Source organism: Enoplosus armatus, chromosome 16 (assembly GCF_043641665.1).
Source record: "Enoplosus armatus isolate fEnoArm2 chromosome 16, fEnoArm2.hap1, whole genome shotgun sequence".
Classification (NCBI taxonomy): domain Eukaryota; kingdom Metazoa; phylum Chordata; class Actinopteri; order Centrarchiformes; family Enoplosidae; genus Enoplosus; species Enoplosus armatus.
The window spans coordinates 3,869,043-3,893,255 of record NC_092195.1 but is presented as its reverse complement, the minus strand read 5'-3'; the positions used below and the strand labels follow the sequence as shown (position 1 = coordinate 3,893,255).

The following is a 24,213-nucleotide window of genomic DNA, read 5'->3' as shown; positions in this document are numbered from 1 at the left end:
TCTTTCAGACAGCAGATGTAACAGCACCTCTGATACAACACTGACTCAACCAGTGTGGAAATGCGTTTATACAGCGTTCCACACCAACTCACAGTGATGAGGCATTTCCTCGTGGTCTTCACCGGGGGCTATATTTATGACACATCTAAAGACAATATAAGTAACAGCAGAGCTCTTCCCACTGCTATATTTTTATGCGTGCCAGGGATTCTTGTGTGAGTAACTGCATGCAGTATCATTTCATGACTCCGTTTTTACCTTCACATGAGACACATGCTGCAGGCAAGCCCCGAGGAAGGTGGGAGATTCCACAGCTGTTGCTGTTAAAATATGCAAATTGGTAAAATATGGCTCCAACTAAATATAACCCGTCATTAAAATTTTAGTGTTGCATTAAGCAGGAGTATAACGCAGTAATGACCCCACAGCCTTCGGGATGATTTAAGCAACCTGTGAGTGTGATGGCTGAGGATGCAGAGGAAAGAAAGGAATGCATGAAGAAATATGTGTGCATCAATCTAACACTGGTGTTACAGCTGGGCTTTGTCTCCGCTTTATGGCGTTTGGCAGAGGGTATTAACTCAAATTAAGTATCAAGCAACGCAGGATACCGTGCTCCGCATCTGTCCATGTGACGGCCGGGACAGGTGAAATGCGAGTTGGGCTTGATTTTGCTGTTCCAGTTGGCATGGAGCATGGACTCTAATTCAGCTTCTCAGTCGCCCAACACACATGTGCCGTGGCGTGGCATGTTTCTGCAGCTTCCCTCTCTAAGTGCCATAAGGGCGAGTGCCTCTCGTCTCCATGCGCAGTGAGAGGAGAGACTAACTCAGACTGGCAGATGGGTAGAGGGCATCCAGTAAACATCCACACAGGTCAGGATGACATTAAAATGCCTTTCACTGGCCAGCTCATTAAAGGGGGGAGCCCTCACACACGCACAGGCAGCAGAGACACATTTATAGCAGTACAGTACCTCCAGGCTTCAAAACACACCCACACATAGCTGAAGAGTCTCTAAGATGTGCATTGTAGGTGTTTAATATTATTTTTGACTTTCTACTTGTTTGTATTTCTTCTGAAATATGAGTGTATAGTTCAAACAGCCTTTTTCTTTGTTTCCTGTAGTAGAATTACAAATTAGATTAAAACTAATATTTTTTGTAACCGTCAAGAGTTCATTGGTATGAGTTGTAAGCAGAGTCCCTTACACACACACACACACACACACACACACACACACACACACACACACACACACACACAAGCATTACAGTCAGCGCTCTGGTGGGCTCAGTTGGCAGCACTGAAGATGCCCTGCATGCTGTCAGCGGCACGTTCGCACTGACCTCGGACCAGTAAAACACAGCAGACCAGGACTTCCTGCAGTCTGCCGAGCACTGAGCAACCAACTGGCCGTGACGCTGAGACACGGTTTGTCAGAGAGGGACCCGTCTCTCCGAGCAGCACCCAACATTCACAGCATGCACAGACCAGGGAGATCTACTGATATGTCTTTTTAAAAGAGCGACACTGGCGATAACGCTGAAATCACTGCCGACTGGCCACAGTTGGAAGCCCTGCTGCAGATCCAAAAAATGTTCTCTTACTTGGCGGACAAAGTGACAAAAGGCTTATGGCCTCATTTTAAGTTTCTAATATTTGACTAAAAACAAATCCAATTCATGCACTTCTATTTACACACAGCAACATGAACATATTCAATATGCATCTCCACCAGCCAGATAGATCATGGTCTTTCTAAGTCAAATCTGAGCAGGCTCTGGCACAATCCAGTCCAGAAGGTGTCTGTATCTAAAGACCTGGCCACACCAGCATTTAAAACAGCGAAATTTCCCTTTTTCAATTCATTCCAATGGAATCGCCGTGTTAAGTTCAACTGTGGCGAACACTGACCCGCGAGTTCCAACTGTTGACCAATAGCAAGCCGCCTTGACAGTGTGAGGAGACGGAGTAACACCGAGTATCCATCTGATGGGCCAAACACTCATGAAGTGGCTACATGTAAGCCTGTAAAAAGTCTCATATTACATTCTTGGGCTTGACTGACAAGCTTATGTGAACCGAAAGCATTTTTTTTTTTTATTGGATTTCATCTGTATTCTAACTGTAATTGTGTGCTAATGTTCACTACCTTTGATCCTCATCGTGGAGAAAACATCCCAGTATCCGTAGGAATTACGTCCATGTTGGACGATTTCACAGCTATTGGAGGTACCATCCAATACCGACGTTCAGCGCCAATAGAGAAAGTAGTGGCAATTTATCAGACTTCACACAGCGCCCTCTGGAGACACAAAAGGTTTTTCTAACCCTAAGACCTGGAAACACACTTTGGTGTGTTAAATCGGTGGAGTTCCCCTTTAAACTGCATTCAGAACACTAACGCTGCCTTGTAATACACAGGCTACTTAAAATACATTTTTTTAAATGTGAATTCTAAATAAATTCCGGTTAACTCCTTCACAAGCACTGTAGTTTGATCTAATCATGAATAAAAACTGTATTAAACTGCCCGAGATTTTGGAAAAACGATATATCAGTCCAACTGTAATGGAGCCACTGGTATACTGGAATCAGTGGAACTCACAGATTGAGTGTGTGTGTGTGTGTGTGTGTGTGTCTCCACCTGTTATGCGACCGTGTCCTGCTCACACCAGACTGTCTGAATCACGCTCAGGCAAGAAGGCTGAACTAAGGCCCTTCTGCTTTCATTTATAATTCAGAGCAGCGCCACATACCATTTGTCTCCTGCAGAATTACAATTTCATATCTCCTGTTTCTGGGGAATTGCTTTTCGAGACAGAAAAAAAAAGGGGGGGACGCACGCTTATTCAAGGTTTCAGGTGTTCTTTTGTAAGAGCTCTTTAGGGAATAAGGCAGTATCATGTTAGGAAATTTATCAGCAAAAAAAAAGATACAGCATGAATGCCGTGAGAGATATTTCTTCACAAAAGGCTTCTGAGGGGTTGTATGCATCCATCAATGAGGAAATCAATAAATCTACTCTGCTTTTGCTGCATCTCATCTTCTTTCTCTCCGTTCAACCCGCACTGGAGCCTCCATAACGAATATTAAATCTCTTTATACACAAGGACATACTGTTGGGAATGTACTGGGCTTAATACAGTGAAAACATAAAAGGCTTTACAGGACTGCGTAATGTCTGGGCAACAGATTATCTACCACGGACTTTCAAAAGATGTACACAAGGACACTATCTGCATGAGATTTTGTAGAAATACTACAACCCTTTATCAACATTACCAACAAATAGTAATCAAAAGACTTGCAATTTAATATATGAAGGACTGCTGAACATCTAGGGACCAAAACATTGTAATTCTTGAGCGTTAACTTCGCTCTTGACCTTAAACTATTTCGTAATATTGTAATTCTTCAATAAATGTTTTAAATTTCAAGCACAGACAGACAGACAGTGAGTCTTCGAGGTCCTCTCCTACTGGATGACTCTGCCTCCTGCAATCTGAAAGAAACTTTTTTTTTGGAAATTGCAAAATTGGCTCGACTAATCCATAATTAGCACAAAGGTCCAATAACAAAGCACTGCTCGGGTTCAGACCGAAGAGGCTTTCCCTCCCTATCAGTCCCTTTACAAGTTTCTCCATTGTGACCAGTGAGTCTGGGACTCAGCTCTGGGACTCAAACATTACTACAATAGACCCAGTTTTATTGGGGGAAAAAAGGCCCCCCCAAAGCTCCTTACAGTACTATATGTGTCTCCACATCTGCAACACAAAGCCACATCATTTTCACATGAAATGTAGGACAGAAACATTTTCCTACAAAACGAATGCAGAGGCCTAATCAGTTTCACATAGAAGTCCGGTCCTTGAGGTGCTCTTGAAAAGAAGAAAACTGATCACAGAACAAATATGTTCTTCAGGCACTTAAAGGCAGGGCAAGGAGAAAAGTTATATTAAAATGTTCAGGACCAAATAAGCAACCATCAAAGTTAAAGTTATGAAAGAACATCGGTACTGTAGGTGTTATTCATTACCATCTTAAGACTCAAAAAACCTGTTGACTCAAATGTTGCTGAACTCTGATTGGTGCACGGAAACATGTGACATCACCTTTTTTTACAATGGAACAGTGCCCGCTGTAAACTAGTGAGAAAAACTAGGACAAAACAGAGACGTTTGAAATAAAATGGACACACAGTCAGCAAAATAACAGAGGAGTAAAGCCATCATTAATACCTCAAAGTCGATGTCTGTAAGACAGAGAAGGAGTACAGAGGAAAGATTTATAGTTTACAGAAACCGTGCACAAAAATCCAATAAAGTCCAGTGAGCTGCAAGAAGGACACTGTGTGTGTGTGTGTGTGTGTGTGTGTGTGTGTGTGTGTAAAGTTGTCTCATGTGCTGCACAGAGCTTCATGGCAGCCTGGCTGGGACTCATTGGTCAACCTGTCATCACTGGTTCTGACTCACCGCTTAACCTTTGTGAGCGTACGCCGTTATTTAGTACAACACTGGCCCCCATGGGGAGAGAGAAATGGATAAATGGACGGGGCTGCAGCAGGCCAGACCCCCCCCCCCCCCCCCCCCCACACACACACACACACACACACACACACACTGTATATACAACACACTGATCTACTGCACTCAGCTGCTCAGTTCAAACAGAGTGGAGACTGATTCATTCAAAGTTAGAAAAACAGTTCAGTGCGAGGTCAGAGTGAACCTGCCTCAGCAAGTGTTGAATAAATCTTTAGGCCAGATTAATCAAAGATATCCCAGATTACAATCTAGGCATGTCTACAATCAATCCTAATACTATGTTATAGTACAATCTTTCCTGATGACCACCACTGCTATTGTTAAGTTCAGTTTTGCTTCGTTACAGGTGGCTGCATTTCATACTTCACTGTGTGCAGTGCTCAGAATTAGAAAATCAGGCCTTTGATGACGCTGACATCTGTCACAATGACTTCTACTATGTGCACGGTTGCAGTTAGAATGGGAAATATCACTGTTTCGTTTGATAATAGTTTTAAAAAAAAATCACATCCTGTAAAACACTGGAGATGATGCAACTCAATTCTCCCACAAAGAATCGCTGTTCTTGCTTCACTGCTGATGTCCCAAGTGAACAATGTGTGCTCAAGACATAATGTAGGCCTCTAATGTGCCTTCTATTGTAATAAAGGAGGAAACGGGCATTGCAGAAAGCAAAGTGTAGTTAATGTTGTAAAGAATGGAAACCAATGAGAGAGTGTTCGCAAGACTCGAGGGTGACTGGAAAAATCAGCCATCACTTTCTTCTTGCCAGAGGCCGGAGCTCTGAAGAATAAAACGCAGCGGATGCAGGTATTTCAGCTGGCAGGCACTGAGGTGCAAGTGTTGGAGCTCAGAACTCTTTGAGGTGTGAGTTACTGAGTTGGATATCTTTTGAATTGGGAAAGCAACCAAAAAAAAAAAGCCCAGAAGGATCTGGCAGCAATGCTGGCAGTAAGTGTTGCTGGATAACTTTGCCCAAAAATTCTAAAAACAGTTGAAATGGAACGAAGCGATTCAGCAGAACACTGCAGTCTAATCTTCTTAACATTAAAAGACCAGCCACCTGTTACAAGTAGCTGTTGCTTCCTCTTGTGATCGCTGCATCTGAGAAAAAGACTGTGGTATTATGTTTGCAGACAAAGCCAGCATTGAAAATAGACCAGCAAGTGGGATCCCTGGAGCTAATTACTAGCCGCGCCATGATTGTGTTTAAATACCAGGTGGGCAGAACAATGGCAGGTCCAGACAAAAGAGGGGAACAAAAGGCCATCCCTGTTTGATAAAAGGAGGACATAAAGTGAATCCGCCACTAAGAACATGTTATGGGTGTGTGATGTGTCTGCGTTTGTGTGGTCAGACGATCCGATCCTAAAAGGTCACAGCCAGAGTAATGACGTTCTGTGTTGTGCTCAAACGTCAGACCACAACACCAATAAACACTGCATGTTATGCTATACTGTAACTCTGCGCCGATGATTACACAATATGGTGATCCAGATAATATACCTGACTATGTGTGAAAAGGTCCCATTTCTTTAAAGACTAACTTAATACTAAATGTTTTGAGTTGGCAAATTACAAGCACTTTATTACACTACAAATGATCCTGGAAGTCACCGCATCTTTCATGAAAGGTGTAGCAGTGAAGGCTGAAATGAGATTTATTGCATAATGCATTGAAATTGATGCCAAAAAAGCACAAAGTGGTGCATTAAAATGTCTGACACTCAAAATCTCAGGGGTGTCAGATTTGTCGACTTGTGTCCCCCAGGCATGGGGTCACTGGCAAGGTGTCCCTTATTTTTCCACTCTGAAGGTGGCAACCTTAGGTACCGCAGGGTTGGGTGCTGGTTGCATGGCGGCGGTGTGTGTCTGGGGTTCAAATGTATTTTTCAAATGTATGAAGGGGGCGTTTTCAAGCTGCTGTAGCTTCATAGCAACAAAGACAGTAACTGTGTTTGTGGCCTCATTTCACCAACATCTCCATCTCCCTCTTTGTGACCCAGCATTGGTGGCGGCACTTGAATAAAATCTGCACAAAGCTGTCAATGCGCGCTGCCATTCTGTTCGACTGCCACTCCAATAATAATGGGGCAGAAGGCGGATAGACGCTCCCATGTGTGACTACAGCAAGTGCTAGATATGAGTCCTGCCGATCGATTCATCCAGGCCTACAAACCAATTATTTCTCCTAGCTCTGCGACTGTCCACAGGCTTCATTTTAATTACCCCTTACAGTCGGTGCTCCCTCATATTCAGGGTGAGGCCATGTAATGGATCAGCGGCCACAGGTGTCACATACCATTCAGAAGTGGAGAGATGTTGTTTTTTGTGTGGAGCCAAATCATGGGTTGTCTTTGAGTGGCCGACGCTGAATTACTGCCGTCAAATGTAGATTCAGGTAATATATTAGAAATCAGACCGATGGCCAGGTCAACCAGCTGTTTCTAGTCCTGCTTTGTCTTTCATCATCAGTCTACAAATGAAAACTCCACAACACACACCTATACTTTGGTGAGTATCTCAAAGTATAAAGGGGTTTCATGAGGGGTGTAAAGAATTAACTGATACGTGACAGAAAAAAATACAAGAGTCAGAAATACAGCTTCAACCACACATCCAAATCAAACGGTTTGATATTTGTTTTCTGAAATCAATATGGCTGCCAAAAACCAATCTTTTCAAGAAACTCTCTCCTGCTGCATTTCCCAATCGCATATCTTCTTTGAGCCACACTGCAAAAAATGTCAGGCGCTACTGTGTACAACGCTGCCTGCAAACTATCAAACTGGCTTTGAATCACAGTCTTTTTGTAATGGACAGTAGACCATGAATGTAGATACATATCAGGTCACCTCAGAGGGATAGATACACACCTCTAGAAATGAACATCTATTGAAACATCTAAAACATGGACCCCACCCCCCCCCAAAAAAAAATTGTCTTGTTTCTTTTGTTTCTCTCAAAAATAGAATTTCTTTGCCCTATTGTCACCTACTGCAGATTTATTCAACAAAGCACGAATGCTCATTAAAACCCAATATGTGAAATCTTGTGAAACCAAGGCGTTTCACAAGCTAATGTTCTCCTGAAAGAATGTATTATTAAAGGCTTACGATTCAATCACACTGGAATACGGCAATCGGGAGATTCTGCCTTGGTTAGTTGTTTTTAATGGGGTCAGTTCAATTTGAATAAGAAGTTAAGTTGTTTAGCTGTTTGACTGTATCAATTTAGCCGCTTCCTACTGGGACAATTAGACTTTATTAATATTCTATTGCGAATCCAGTGATGCGCCCTTGCTGACAGCTATGAAAGCTGCTAATGAGTGACAATTAGGCCAACAGCTAATGATAGCAGTCGGCGTTACGGCTAAAGGCGACTTTCATGGCCAACGTTCGGACTGATTAATTACGTTGTCTACCAGCACCATTTCAATTGATCTCTTGTGCTGCAAAGCTTTTATCTTATGACAATGCCGGTCCAAGGCAAGCACACTCTCTCTGACCCCAGTCATAACAAGCACCACCATGAGAGGCAATAATGGCAGTTTTTACACTCAGTGTCAAATTACTCGGTCTGCGTACGTGGGTGTGCACGAGAGAAAGAGAGAAAATTAAGAGAAAGGGTAAAGAGAGAAAAAGATAGTGTGACAGTATTCTTGTCAAGTGTTTCCCAAAATACATTCCCTGTGCTTTTCAGGCACACTAGGATGCTGCCATGATGCTCCACGGCCACCGAAGTCTCCCCATAATACGCTGTCACCAGTCACATATTCTTAGAACGAGACCTGTGCACACACTCCTCCTGCTCGCATTCCAGGGCAGAGGGGAATGACAGGGTAACAGAGTCCGCTCAGTGGTTCTCAGTAGGTGTCCTGCTACAGCGATGGCCAGTGTGTGTCAGGGCCAGAAACCTGTCAGCAGCGTGCGCAGCATCAGTCCACTGAATACTAAAAAGTGTCAGTTACCCACAGGGTTGACACGGACCTGTCAGCGGGCTGCTGTCCCTGTGAATCTCTAGCCGGCCAACATCTGACGCGCCACAAGTCAAACATGATGGATCACCTGCTGCATCTTCTTAGCAGCCGCGCGGAAAAAGACGGATGGCTTGTCAGAAAGGGGTAGAGACGGGCAGCGATGGCACAGGCAAAGCACATCTAAGTAATAATGCAACAATCCCACATGGGAATATCTGATCACAAACAAAACACAGCGTACAGTGCGAAGGTGGAGTTCCCTCTGAGCCAATCATTAACAACTTGTTCTGACAATGCAATGCTGAGATTGTTGTGACACAGTCGTGGGTAACCATATTCACCCGAGTTTATTCGTAACCCCATCAGCTACGTCTCATGATCCACATGATGGATGGCCAAACGAAGAAAACCGACTTTCTATTCTTCCCTTCCTCGATTTCACTGCGCGTAGAGACATAAACAGATTTGATGGCATCTACAAACTCTGAGAAGCAGTCTGCGACCAGCACAAACGCTGCTCCACTCATGCAGAGAAAAGGTCTGATTATGAGTCCGCGGCACCGGAGCATCATTGAGGAGGATCAATAGCGACAGATGAGTGCAGTGGAGTGACTTCTCCCTCTGAGGGGCTATGTCATATCCCACCATCGTCAAACAGACTGGCAGGCTCTGCAGATGTCCAAGCAAGCAAAATGCTTGCGGACTGGCTCCCACCGGAGGAGGCAAATCCTGGATTCAACATGATGCCCGTGTCACCAAGGACCAGGCCAAAGGTCAAGTGTGTTCCTGCCCTGATTACTGTTAAAAGGCTCATTCCTGTATAACAAGAACTGATATATTTATTTCAAAGAATAAATAATCACGAAAAAAAAAGCACCCTTGGCCCATTAATGTTTGAGATAAATTGGCAGGGTTGCCATATACATGTGCCGAAATTACTGTGAGAGCAGTTACCTTTACGGGCCAGCTGACGGCTTCTACTGTAAATCACTGCTCAAACAGCCATGAGGTTTCACTGAAGGTATGCTGGCGAATTGGTTTTTTTTTTTTCTATGTAAGAGGGCTTTTTCCTTTCTTGACACACTAAACTAAGATGGCGAATACAACCTGCCAAACATAAACAAGTAAAGATCTTAATTGTGAGCATGTTAGCATGCACTGAACACTGCTCTGCCTCAGCACAGCCTCACCAGTCGGGATGTACAACAAAGTTAGGGTTCATGTATGTGTGCCGTGGTTTTGGGGGTCATGGTAGCAACAGGAGTCAAGCAAGCACAACATATGAGCTGTGCAGTTGAACAAGCCGCTTTGAGTTTGTGAGCGAAAAGAACAAAAAGATGTAGTCACGCACAGATAAAGTGGTTCCTGATATAAATAGCTTGTATGGCTAGCACAACTCACGCAGCTCATTATATTTAATGAACCCCACTTTTTGTGTGTGTGTGTGTTACCACCAGATTTACTGATACCAATGTTGTACCAATGTTGTATGACAACATTTTGTGCTGTAAATCATGTTTAAGGCTACCACTGTCAAACTAGAAGCCTTGGTATTTAAGGTTGTATTACTGTTTTCAAGCTCTCAGATCATCATGGGATTTCTTGAATCCACTGGAAAGGTCAAAATGTAGGCACAGACATCAAGTACAATATCAATTCAATCTTTTCTTTTCTCTTACAGGTGTGTAACACATTATAGCCTTTTCATAAACTCTTGATTAGAAATCTAGACAAGCCTTTCCCCCATCTATCATTCAATGTCACTGGCATACTTCACGAAACTGGGATTTATTAGCAATCAAACTGAAATCATAATAGGCTTCCGCTGTTGTGGCAGAGCACAGTCCTAGCTGAAACACGTCGAGGACGCGGCCACTACTGATCTATTTGTGTTTCCCACAGTCGAGGATTGATGGTGCGGAGCCACATGTAATAACCCGGCGATGCTCATTTCTCTGTACTCCAGCAGGTGAAACAGCTGTGTCACAATATCCCCCTCTTTTAGTAGCACTTGAAATACTGTGGCAAGGGGCTCGAGACATTCTCACAATGAAACCGGAGGCTGGACTTGGTTGCATTTAGAAATGTCAGGTAATCTGTCTTTCAGGGATGAAAAGGCAGCCGTTGGGGATACTCTTGTTTCCTCTAAAGAAATCAATGAAGGAGGTGGTTTTATTTGATAGAAAGCAGAGAGGGGGAAACAGGTTTAAGCTGAAAATACATTTCGAAACTGGTGGAGAAAAAAGGCAGTGGTTCTTAGAGTGAACAAGGTAACTAAATGGATGCTTAGGCCACACAGTGAAACACACTGGAAAGGAAAAATGCCAAAATAGAGTCTGAAGATCTCTCCGCAATCTAATCTCCACAACTTTAACTTCTGCTTTTTCTCCAACTGCATCTACCTCCCTTTACTCCAGTTTCCTTTCTTTTCTTCTTTTCCCCATCCCACCAGTCTAAATGAATGGGCGAGTGTGTGGTGGGCTATCTGTGGCAGGCCGGAGGAGTTTTGATTTATTTCCACAGCTCGCCCAAACTGACGCGCTGACAGCCCGGATTGTTCTGTAGCCATGATAAATGCCCCATAAACAGACGCTCCGAGCCTGTTAAATGTGCTAACTCGAGATCCACACAGGGCCAGAGAGGGGGGAGGAAAAAAAAAAGGCTAGATAGGCAATCATAGAGTGGGCCGCTGTACTCTTTGCTCTCATTTCCACATTAAAGCTACCAGGGTGATAGGATAAGACTGGTGATTCCAGCCAAAGTAGAACAAATGATCCTTTCATGCTTGCTCCCCTAATGAAAAAAATGTATTAACAAATAGTCCTGTGTTATGATAATCCCGCATTATGAAAATCATTACTCACATTCATAATGGGTTAATTAGCTGGTTGAAAAACAATAGACAATTCCATGCAGTTCATCTCCTTAGACAACCTGAGAAGAGGAGTCATTTTAAGGGTCCGAGGGCCTCGTCATTACGCACTTATCACCCATTTGAGTATCTCTGTGTTCCGTCCACACACCCATCTTAGCCCATCTGAGTCAGCACTGCCTCTGTAAATCACCCGCACTAGCCCTGGAGACAGAGTGAGCCTCCCGAAGAGGTGTGTGTCGTCCTCCCATCTCGCTCTGGCTTTCTGCTGCCTTCAATAGGAGACCTTTAGGATGGCTGACTGACAGAGCCTGGGCGACAGAGCTGAAAAACAAGCAGATAAATCAGCCTCTGCCTACCCAGTGCTCCTCCGAGCGCCCATCAGTCAGCTAAATGGGCAGCACCCGCCACAAATTCAAGCAAATCGGCTCTCCAGTAGGTGGGTGGTGGCGAGGCGGGGTGTGGGGTGGTAATGTATGCCTGGGGACATGGAAACATATGAGGCAGTAGGTCAGATTTTCTTATTAATGGTTTCCCTAACCAGTAACTAACTCAGTAACTAAGGCCTACACTAAACAACACGTGGAAACCATGTTAGAGTAAGTCCTTGATCAAAATCAAGATTACAATATAATTCAAGCCAAGCCAGGCTGAAATGTGGTGTTTCCTCTAAAGTGCTGCCAAACAAGTTTCTCTTGGTGCTGTCCAAAAGGACATGCAAAATGAACATCCACTCTTTCGACAATTTCTGCACATGGCAACTACGATACGGTCAAGGTCGCGGAAATATTGTGGCTGTAAACTGTGGTTAAGGTACAATTAGAAAGATCGTAGCTATCTTAAATAAAAAGGCAAACGTTAATTGCAGCAAACTGGCCCCATGTCCCTCCCCCACCCGGGAAGAACGCCCTTCCTTTCACACGCTGGGGCACACTACTTCCAGCATTGGCGCTGAGCGTCGGTTTTGGCCTTTCTTACTTAAATCCTAAGGCACGGAAAAGTCCAATATGCAAATCATTTGTACAACGCTGGGCTGCATTTCCTGCAATCTGCTTCACGAACGTAGCCATGGCCCATACCCTCACATTCTGGAGGCCATAACATAATGGAAACTTGTGATTACATTGACAACCTGACAAAAGAACTGACAAGGAAAAAAGATCTCCCCACTTCTAACTAGAGCTGCCTGTCTGGGCTAGATTGGACTTCCACAAAACAGTTTTTGCACAATTTGATTGAATTAAAATACATCACTTTTAAATGAGTTCCTAATAGCAAATCACATTAACTTGCAATGCAAATAGTAATTTGTAATTGAATAGTTGTTTTTTTGTTTTCAGGAAATTGTTTGATGACGATTTAGACAAGTAAAAACAGCAAAGTTCTGCCGGCTACAGGGGAGCTCTGTGAGGATGTGTTGCTTTTCTCTGTTCCCGAATACCTTTTTGTTTTATTTGTTTTCTGACTGTTTTCTCTTATGTTGACCTCATCTTTTATTATTGAGAATTTACAAACACATTTAGTGATGAATGATAATCACACCCCCCCTTCAGAGCTGACCGAAGCTGACTCATGTGACATGAGGCTTTGTGCTTAGTAGTCCTCCCAAAGACCTGTAAACAGACTTTGATGAGGTGATCAAACGAAGAATCAGTGGAGGTAATGAAACTTGTTAGTTGCAGCCCTAAACATGTTAATATAAGACTATTTGGCTTCTAAATAACGTAGTAATATTTTTTGGTTAGTGTTTAGTGCTACATTTCTCCTTTTTTCAGAACATCAGACAAGTGCTAACTAAATGCATGTTATAACCCAAACATGAACATTTACACATCCACCCATTATCTCAACTCTCTTATACAGTTTTGTCTCAGCGTATCTGAAATAACACATCAGTGTGAGTGAGTTTGCCTCCCTCTGAGCTTGCTGGCAGACTGGACTGTAAGTTGGGCTTTCGGACGGCTTATTACCATCTCCCCCTGGCCTTATCGCTGCCGCGCAGATAACTGCACGACGGTCTGCTGTTGATGAATGCTCACAAATGTGACATCTTACCAGTTACAGGTGCAGCCAGGACATTTCTCTTTCATTTCAGCCATGCATGTATTCATTCTCCTCTCTCTCTCTCTCTCTCGCTCTCTCGCTCTCTCTCAGGTCAGCGGATCTAATCATCATCACCACCACAACAGGACTTCAGTGTTAGGTGGGTCTGGGATGTTTGGCAGCACCATTTGTCAAACCTGCAGCCCTCGTGGCAATTGGGCACCTGAAAAAGCTTAAAGGCACATTATTCCATGAGGCGTCTCCCCTGTGTGTGTTGAAAAGCCACCACCTGTGACCGCTCCAAATGTCCATCTGTGTGTGTGTGTGTGTGTGTGTGTGTGTGCAGGGTAGGATGGGGAAAAGTGTGACAGTGAGTGCCAGTTCAGAAGCGCTGTCTTATTAAATTATCTCTCTGCCTTTTACAGCAAGCCCCCGCCCTTCTCTTTCCATCTCTCTCCTCGGCTAAACATTTGTCTTTCCATTCATGGGTGAATTTGTATTCCATTGAGATGGGCTCCTGGTGGCAGACTGATGGTGGGAGAAGGGGGGAGGGTGGGGAAGGTGGGGAGGGTGGGGAAGGAGTGCAAAGTCCGCATTCAGGCTCGCTGTTTTCCATTTCGCTTGGTTACAGCACTCAACAGGGAGACAATACTGAAAATCAAGTCCTGTCCACAGTTACTTAAACATGGCTTCTAATTAATGCAGTTCGGTACAAGTACTTGTTACAGCTTCGCTATTGATCAGCTAATATTATTTAAACATATTCATCATTCATCTGACAGGTACATGTTTTATGTAAATATTAAGAGTCTTAGTCAATACTTTATGTGTTCCAGTATATTGTAGTGGGGCCCTAAGTACAGAACATTCACCTTTTTCTTACTCACAGTCAGACTTACTGTTACAAGAACCCAATTTCTCCCAAAGGGATCATTAGAAATTTCACCCTAATTAATCTGATCTTCTAAATGTCAGGGCACTTCCTGTCTGACACAGACCCCGTGCTCTCCTTTAGCACAGTATCATAACCTGCTATTATGGCGTCAACTCCTCGGAGAGCACCGTCTGATTGGCCCAGGTGACTGTTTATTTAGCAACACTCCATTAAGTTGACACAGTGACTCCTATCACGAGGTGCACCACTTTGGCTTTAATCAAATTGACAGCTGAGGAGCTATAATCAATGGGGCTATTTACATAATGCCAGCCTGCAAAAAAAAAAAAGCAAATGATACCACCTGTTCTGGCATTACAGCCGCTGCACATCCAGCTACAGGGTTACACCGACACGGACGTTTGAACGTGCAAACAGCAATATTTCTGGAACTTGGAGAGTTGCATTTTTGCTCGATGCAGACAAAAATTCATTTGGTAACACTTTCACTTGCCTTCACACCGCAGTCGAGAGATGTTTCAAGTAATACGTAAACGTTTTGAATAGCCAAGCTCTCAGTTTCATGCCTCTCAGGTGAACTCTTATTCTGTTATATGTAAATGTTGTTGTGTTTTGTTTATGTGACTATGATACACACACAGTGATACACATTCCCGCTGACTGTGCCACGCTATTCCGTTCATTGATAGCCGGTGGCAGTAATTTGCCAAGAAACGTGTCAATGCGCCAGCAGAAGGCAAGAAAGACAAATGAAAGCCATACAGGTTTCAAAATATGCAAAAAAAACAAACAAAACAAAACAAAAACAGTTTTATGAGGAAGGGAATGCATTAAACATGTTTGTTAGGCTTCAAACATGTGCATAATGCACCTTTAATGACTCTACTTTATCAAAACTCAATCATCTATATCTACATTGACTGATAGGCACCGTGCTAACATTGAATTCAGTAAATCTGCTTTCGTATTTCAACAATGTATTGTGTACTGTATATTGTATTAGCGAGGGAGCAAGGAAGGTTTTAAGGTTTTAAGGTTTTAATGGAAGCTGGGTGAAATATTTCTTGTGGAAAAACAGGTCCCGATATCTACGTCCTAATTTTGAATGTTCCGTCCCGCAGCCCCCAGAATTCTCCAATTTTAAGGATGACGAGTACCCCTTATAGGTTTTGGGAACACAATACAATTTTGTCACAGATAATTAAACCAGTCAACCAGTAACCTTCTGAAAAACAATAGTTGACAATCTCCAGGGCTGCTCTGCTGACATTTAGACTGTTTGTAAAACCGTCTACCCTTTTCAGCGGCGCTATGAAATCCATGGCCAACGTACACAGTTTAGCGGACTTCTTTGACGGGATCTGTGACAGACCGACAGAACGGCCTCCAGACGGACTGGAGCACAAAATGAAATGGCCGTGAAAAGAACAGCAATTCAGTAGAAACCTTTTTTTCCAAATTAGCACTCGCGCTCAGGCGGGGAGGCACATATCAACCCAATAAGGCGTAATTGCTCTTATTTACAAGCTTTTTTCCGGGTCTATAAAACCTGTCCATAAATTGATTATGCTGCAAATGTGCCTGGTACATTGCAGTCACAGCTGATGATATTGATGATGTGTAATCAAACAAACACAGGCAGGAAATAATGTTCAAGCTGTCCACATATTTAAGGAAAATAAGCACTAAGAGAGATATGCTCTCTAGACGGAAGAAAAAAAAGCAAGTCCTCTCGTCTGTGTTTGTGTTTATGGTAAAATGTGTCCAATTGTATTTTGTTTTTTTTGTTGTTGTTGTTGTTGTTGTTTTTCAAACAAGCTTACCACATTAACATAAAAGTAATCCGCTTTAAATTCTAGCCCACTCGGTGAATTATAGCCATCCTCTGAACCCCCAAAATGGAAATCCAGCAGAAACAAAAGGATGTGTTGCTAATTAAAAAAAACAAAAAACAAAAAACGTCATTTGTAATAATGTAGTGAATTTCATCATATATGATCTTACATTATTGCTGCTCTGCTCATGTGACTGCCCAGAGGTAGAATCATTTACTAATGGCCCCCGTTTGCTCCCCACTCAACAATACTAATGAGCTTGTAAACAAACACACAGACCGTCTGGCCCTTTCCATGTTCTCCGTTTACTGGAACTTGTGTGATCAAATATTCATGGATTTCTTTGGGAGCAAATCATGAAGCGGCATCGAGTTTCTCATGCATCACAACGGGCTGAGTCTCTCTCTGACTGAGGCACAGCACGGACAGTTTCTGCATATGTCGTAGTGCTACTGAGTTACCGCTTCAAAATGTTCTCACTCGACATCTTAAATCAAAGTGCTGGTAACAGAAACGTATGTGTAAGACTGTGGAAGCCACTTTCACTGCACCTTGAAGCAACTTGAATGAGATTTTGAGATTGAACTATTCATTAGAATATCGTAACAATTAGTTCCAATCATAATAATAGTTGTGGTTTTTTTTCAGAAAATGTGGAAAAATAAACAACTTATCTTTTAAGTGTGAGTATGCATGATTTGATTCATGTTCTCCACGGACATCCATAAAAATTGATCTGGTTTAAACCCCCCCCCCCCCCCCCCCCCCCCCGCTGCTCTGGAAAAGCACATGCATACGGCGCATTCTGCACATGACCCAATTATTATGAAGGATAAAACTTTATAAAACGTCATTTTCCAAATAGCATAAATCTCATGCTGCCTTTATACATCAGCAGCGCAATAAACTATGAAGAATTCCACATTTGCTTGACATTTCTTTTGTTACAGGATCACTTTGTGGAACCCATAAACACAAGACTTCATATATAGGATGCCATTTAAGAGAGAAGAACAGCATCTCTGTTTTTAAAATGAAAGACACTGAAATGTTGTAATGATTTTATATTGGTGAGACTGAAGCAGCATAGATGTGGTTGTCCAATGAGCAGCTTTGGGCAACTGACAGGGAGTTCTTTTTAAAGAGTTTAATTGAAGACTTCTTGACGTAGAATCTATCACCAAGATTGTCTAGAACTTAAAAGACAGACTGAATCATCAATAGTTAAAAATGCAGCACTGTTTGTATTGTCTGGCTCCTTAAACTATGTTATTAAAGGGAAATAAACAAGAGTACCAGTGTACAGTCTCGCACAGCAATTAAATACAACTACAACCAAGATTTTCAAGTCCTATTCATCTGCAGCGTCTCTGTAAGTGTGAGGCGCACAGAGACACAACGGCATTAAAAGCATCCAATTGGACAAACGATTTTAGACACAGGGGAAATGCTTGAACTATACCCGTAATTGAGCCTGTGATAGTCTTGGAAGGCCTGATAAAGGGATCCTAATGGGCTGAGGCAAATTATCTGGCTCATAATCAGCAAGGCTTGCAATGGCCTGGACTGAAGCTGCAAGCCTACCTTTAGAGAAACGGAGACATGAGGAAATAACAAGCCCAGCAATCGTCTGAGAAAATACACACATGACACACAGAATATCAGTCCAAACGTGGGTGTGTATCTCAAACATCTCCACCACAGCTTTACTCTTGGGAATGTCTCCTTCGCAGGAGGAAGTGCATGTCAAATGCCAAAAATATCTGAAGAGCAGTGAATCCAGTGAAGTATTTGCCTTGATCCCCCCCCCCCCCCCCCCCTTATTCCTGTCTCAATAGATTCTTACATTTCCATGCTTGATCTGCTGCGTCGCTTCACTTTGCAGATTGCTTTCTGTTTTGGACGGCCCCAGCTGACTAATCAAAATGCTGGCAGTGCCCAAAGAGAGACCGGGAATCTCAGAAAACAAACATCCGCAGTAAATCAAAAGTGATTTCAGAGGATGATCACAGATGGTGCAACCGAAGAGTGCTCCTACAAATTCTGCGTCCCCGGTGATTCACACATTTCCCAAGCTGCTGTCTACACTTCTCCAAAATAGCCTGTAGCCCATTATGAATGCAAATAAAAAACATGGCTTGAGACCAGTTCTGGAGGTTTGTGCACTAACTGACAGGTAAAAAGACGGCTATGTTACCACAAAGATAACTGTGATTGGCAGACAAACGTAATCATGGAAAACATCACTTAAAAAAAATGGTAGATGAAACTAAATCTACAGTCACAACAACATGATCGGAACCTTTTCTCTCATTTCATTCACTTCGACAGACATTTGGATTAAAGAAGGATTTCCAGTCAACAAATTTGTGGAACTGAAAACGGAGTCCACAAACTTTCAATCGTGGCTGTGGTGTAAGTGTGTGATCACAACTCACAATCTACACACGCAGGCGCGCACACACACACACACACACACACACACACACACACACACACACACACACACACACACACACACACACACACACACACACACACACACACACACACACACACACACGAGAGACTCACCCCACTGCAAAGGAGCAAGCTGTAGGTGCTCCAGGACCAGTTGGTTGAGGACTCCCTCCACACTGGCCTCTCCACGGCGCCGCAGGGAAGGGTGGGTACGGTTAAGGACAACAGCGTGGAAAGGCTTGGTACATTTCAAGTATTAATCAACATGAGAAACTCTGCTGTAGACACAATAGTTAATAATAATAATAAACAATCATCCTGCATAATGTGATTGTAAAAGGATAAAACTGAGCGGGACAACATTAGAGATAACCATAGAGATAATGTAATAATAAACTTTATGAATACATCAGGTGTCAAAAACACAGCTATAAATACTTTACAATGAGACAAATCAAAACAACAGCAATGGCTCTAGGGATGGAGATGTCGGTTCACCACTTTGGTCCAGACTGAAATATCTCAACAGCTATTTGGTGGATTGATGTAAAGTTCGTACAGACAATCATGGCTCCCAGAGGATGAATCTAAATTACTTTGGTGAACCCCTGGCTTTTCCTCTAGCGCCACCAGCAGGTCAAACTTTTCACTTGTCCTGTGAAATATCTCAACATCTACTGAATAGATGTTATGGTGTTATGGTGCCAAGACGATAAATCCTAATTACTTGTAATGATGATCGAACGACTCGTTAAACGACTCTTAAAGAGGAACGAGTTCACTTCATTCACAAGCAGAAGTGAATCCAAAACCCTGCGTCTGTCTGGCACATGCGCAGCTGTGCATACGTTCCAACTCAGAGAGTCTCCTTGAGTCAGAATTTTTAAAAAAAACAGGACCAAAAGAGTTGCTCATGAATCGGTCAGCTTGTGGTGGGTGAACCAAAAGCAACCAGGTTACTTAAAAGAACCGATCTTCTCATCACTAATCACTCTGGGGATCTTCTGACTGATCTTACCTGCCCATATCTGCTGATGTTAGCATTGTCACTGTGAGCATGTTAGCATTTAGCTCAAAGCACAGCCTCACAGTGGCGCTAGCATGGCTGTAGACACTCAGTCTTGTTTGCAGATTCCAGAAAGCAAAAAGTTACAATAGTCCAGCCGACAGGTGATGAAGTTCATGAAGAACACTTTCCAGGTTACTGGTCAAAAAGAAACTAATATTTGAAATATTTCTAAGATGCAGAGAACAGGATTGTACTATATATATATTTACATACATTTCACATTTTTATCTCAGCTGAGGATTCCTACAATACAGGGTTACACAATGAGACCGAGAGAATATTTGCACTGTCTGGAACTATGATTATTGTCTATGATGCTGCTCCTTCTGGTACACTTTATCAAGCAATGAGTGTCAGCTCTCAGCAATCCCACTGCATTTTCTTTTCCGGTTATCATCAAAATCATGTACAGGCAACCATGGGGGAATGAGCATATTTCATCAGTCATATTAACCCGTACACACAACCTCTGAGACTGATGAAGTTCAGCACCTTAATGGATAATTAGCTTTGCAGCAGAGACAACATTAATGGACCTATACTCGAGTCATCTTGTGGTACTTTTTGTCCCCCGATTTATACAGAAGATTGTGATGATATACTGAATCCAGAAATATTATGGAAATAACTTGATTTTCATCTGAATTGTTACATTTAGAATAAAGTCAATCATTGAAGATCAGCTGTGAGGAAGCATCCCTGCTTTCTTTCAGCCATGTCAATTCAGTCTGCTACTTGCATCGCAGTACACAGTCCCTTGCCTCCGAGTTTTATTCATAGGACAGAGCTGCTTACACTCTTCTACCCGAAGATTACGGGGCCAAATTGACTTTGTATGAGAGAGAGAAACTGTTAAAAATGTGAAAGCTGCTTATGTAGTATATACTGAATGTGTGGATGAATGCCCCTCAAACAAACATCAAAAACAGCAAAGTTACAGAAGAAATGCCACCAAATCATAAGGCATTAGATACTAGTATCAGCAGTAGTGGATTAGCATTACAGGCTGCCACAAAAGGGAGATATCACAAGGGAACATAAAGAAAAATGTTGGAAAGAAGAGTCAGTTACAAATTCAAACTGGCACAAAATGGCATTGATTTTCCCAATTTACAGCTGCACACAATATGCAAAAGGGGGAAATAAAACTCCCCACAAATCAACTGCTTCGTGTTATTTGTGTCATTCATTTAGATGTCAAAGGTACACGACGAGCATGTTTCTGTAACCCGACTATAATGATAGCATTAAAGTGATCGCAGGGCAGGCTATCGACGTGTGAATGCCGCATCAAAACAAATATGGCTGTCAGAGAGCAATTACCCAGATAATATGTGATGATAAGCACGCCACCGATCATTTACACAGCTGACATTTGGAATAATGGGTGAGATGAGCAGCGCCCAGAGCACCAAAACCTGTGTCTATTAACCTTTGAGGGAGAGTACAGTATGCATGCAGAGAGAGAGAGAGGCATCTACTGACAAAACATACTGTGCTGAAAAGTGCTTCTACTGTGCCCGCTGGACTCTTTCCAAAGCCTGACTCATAATGAATCACATGTCACAACATGCACCTGCATCTTGTTTGATTGAACAATGGCGAACAAACGGCAGCGTTGTGGCTCTGATCACTTGAAGCACGGACATGTAGAATTCCAAGGCTTCAGTGGAAGTGTCGGGCAGCGGGAGCACCTCGCAGCTACAGCACGTCTTCATCAGTACAGCCCGGATGTTACAGCGGCGGGATGATGATGACGAGCGGCCCGAGAATCTGACTCCCTGCTGCAACCCTCGGCGGGCCGCTTTCAAACGGACATGTTACATAAGATGAGGATGTTCATTGTAACTACTGATCCCACTGCACAAAGAGTAGCCATTGTTTGATTGTAGAACAACCCTATATATACTGAACGCTGTGATTCCACCAGTACACACACGGTACATTTCACCTACACACACTGTTATGGCTGTCTGTCCTAACACACGTTTTACACCATTATGTGTATTAGGACGGCACAGTGTCCCTAATGACATCGTTGATCCCCTGCCTTTTCTACCACAATCATCAGGCCAACATGTCAGTTTGTCCAATGATAAGATGCAAAGCTAAGACGGTGAAGCTGCTAAATATTACCACGTTACCATTGCCACTGTAAGTATGATAGCTTGCTGATGTTAGCATTTATACTGTGACTTGAAGTTGTCGGAATCACTTGCTGTGTTGCATACGGATGAAGGAAACTCAACTTCAGGTTTCCCCAAAACCGGCAGATAAAAGGTCTAATGGTCTCACAAGGCCAATTCAGGAACATCTACCTTATGAGTACAGTATAAGTCCAGCTGTATTGGAAACAAGGGGTCAAAAATGGCGCACAGTTAAAAGGCTGCTTCCATCTATTTTCTGGCACTTATCCAGGTGTGGGTCACAGTGGCAGCGGGGTAAGGTTCCCCTGATGTCTTTCAGCCCTTACTGGGGTTTTACATGGATACGTATGGGTAATAGCTCACGTGAACAGCATACTGTACATTTGATGGGACTGACTGGAAAAAAAACGATTATTGGTAACCACCATTGGATTTATGTATCTGTGGCTGTGTGAAACAGGATTATATTCTAAGATTAGGCACTGCAATAAGAGGTGAAATCCAGTTTGTATCGCAGTGTATCATGTACATTTGCAGCCAACGAGCAACCCATCCGACAAGTCCATTCCCTTAGATTGCTGCAGAGCAGAGCAACAATAGAAACTCTGCCAGTGTGCTGATGATCAACATGCTTGTCCACCCACTAAACCTTATTGTCAACAATCATTCAGCGTTTGGCACTTTTCTGTTCGTTGGAATTTTATGTCATGCACGACAGTTCTTCCCGGCAAAAGAAAATGGACAAGTCAATGCGTACATTCATTCAAAACTTCACAGTTCTCTACAGCTATTCGAAATACAAAGTGCAAAGTGTTGCTTTGAGAATTGGTGCTTTGGGCTGACAGAATGGCTAGTTTTCTGCTATTTATTTGTGATTAATGCTACCCATTTGGTGCTTGCCTGTGAGCTATATTAGCAACTTATCAGTCAAATGGCTTGTATTAAAAGACATTAACAGTGGGCAGGTGGTTCCAGAGCCTGGGAGTCTTGACAGTCAGGAGGACCCTCAGACCAAAGTTTACATTGAGGAATGACACAAACAGTGCTGCCTAAGGAGTGCAGCTGAGCACGATGCCTTGAAGGTGATCTGTACATTTTTAAAGGAAGTCCTAAACTGCACTGGTGTCCACTGAAGTCAATTTATACTTGAAGTAACATGATGTCGCTTCTGGCTGGCCGCAATATCTCAGACAAACTGTAATCTGGATGTACTATGCTGTCTAAGACAGCTTTACGGGGGTTACAATAATAACTGAAGTGGATATTAGTGCTGGTTAAGAGAGCTATTGCGACACAAATGAAATTCAACACACAGGGATGATTCATGAACTTGGCAATGACCTCCTCAAGGGGAAGACAAGCAACACAAATTCCCTCCTTCATTTTGTCTGTTTCTCTCAGTGCCTGTACTGTACACGGCAAAGCCTTTCCCTTTATAGTGAATCACTATAACTGAACGCCATCAACAAAACAGGAATAATATCGTAGGGAACTCATAAATTACAAATTAAAGTGACTGTTACTTTGCTCAGGGCCAAGTGAGCGCTCCGGAGTGTGACATGCACTGTAATCAAATCTTTTATTTCTCTAGTTCTTCGTGCTGTAAACGGAAAATCTGCCCCAAAGCAGAATTTACATTGTGCTGTTCCAAAGATTTTGGACAGATGAGTCACTCTCTATACACAAAGAAGTGTTCTCCTGCGCTGGAAACGATAGCATCGAGACTTAACTTGATAACATCATGTGACAATTTCTATGTTGGTTCACTGACATTCAATGGACAAGTGGCTTAACATAACTTAATAAGTTAAATTGAACCTCCCAGTTGTGAATGAGAAAATATCACCCTTCACTTTTGGTAAAAATTTTCCAATACGGCCTTCAGAGAGTGTGGTGCCTCTTTCTTTTTTATCACATCAGTTACGCTGTACATGCCAGATAAATCACAGTGGCTGTTTCACTGTCCACCAATGTGCCTAGTGATGACGTAATCGCTTGAGCTTACCTATATGCTGGTCAGCTTCAAAAGAAAATCCGCAAATTACACTCATAACGTGTTGTAAATTGGATAAAATCATCAAACGGGCTGTTTCAGGCTGATTTTTACTACAGTAAAATGAGTGCTATCAGACTTGCTGCTGGGAATATATTTGTATGTAATTTTCTGTCTTCGTCTCTGCCTACATGCTGCCAAATTGCTTGTACATAAAACAATGCACCTAATGATGGGGGTGTTAATAAAGCAGAAAAATATAATGGCAACTTCAGTAGCTCAGAGATTAATTGTACACCATGCTCACCAACAAGCTGACAGGCAGTTTTTAAATCTCTAAATATGTGCACCAGTAACTGCCAACTGATGA

The 24,213-nt window shown here is 42.8% G+C and overlaps 1 protein-coding gene across 1 annotated transcript in view; it reads right to left on the bottom strand.

Annotated features, from left to right (window-relative positions):
* The window catches only part of trappc9 (trafficking protein particle complex subunit 9), a 175,352-nt gene that overhangs the window by 36,724 nt on the left and 114,415 nt on the right, over window positions 1-24,213 (bottom strand). Inside the window, exon 22 of the mRNA XM_070921413.1 lies at window positions 18,749-18,839. Coding sequence (XP_070777514.1) covers window positions 18,749-18,839 — 91 coding nt within the window. The remainder of the gene's footprint in view (window positions 1-18,748; window positions 18,840-24,213) is intronic.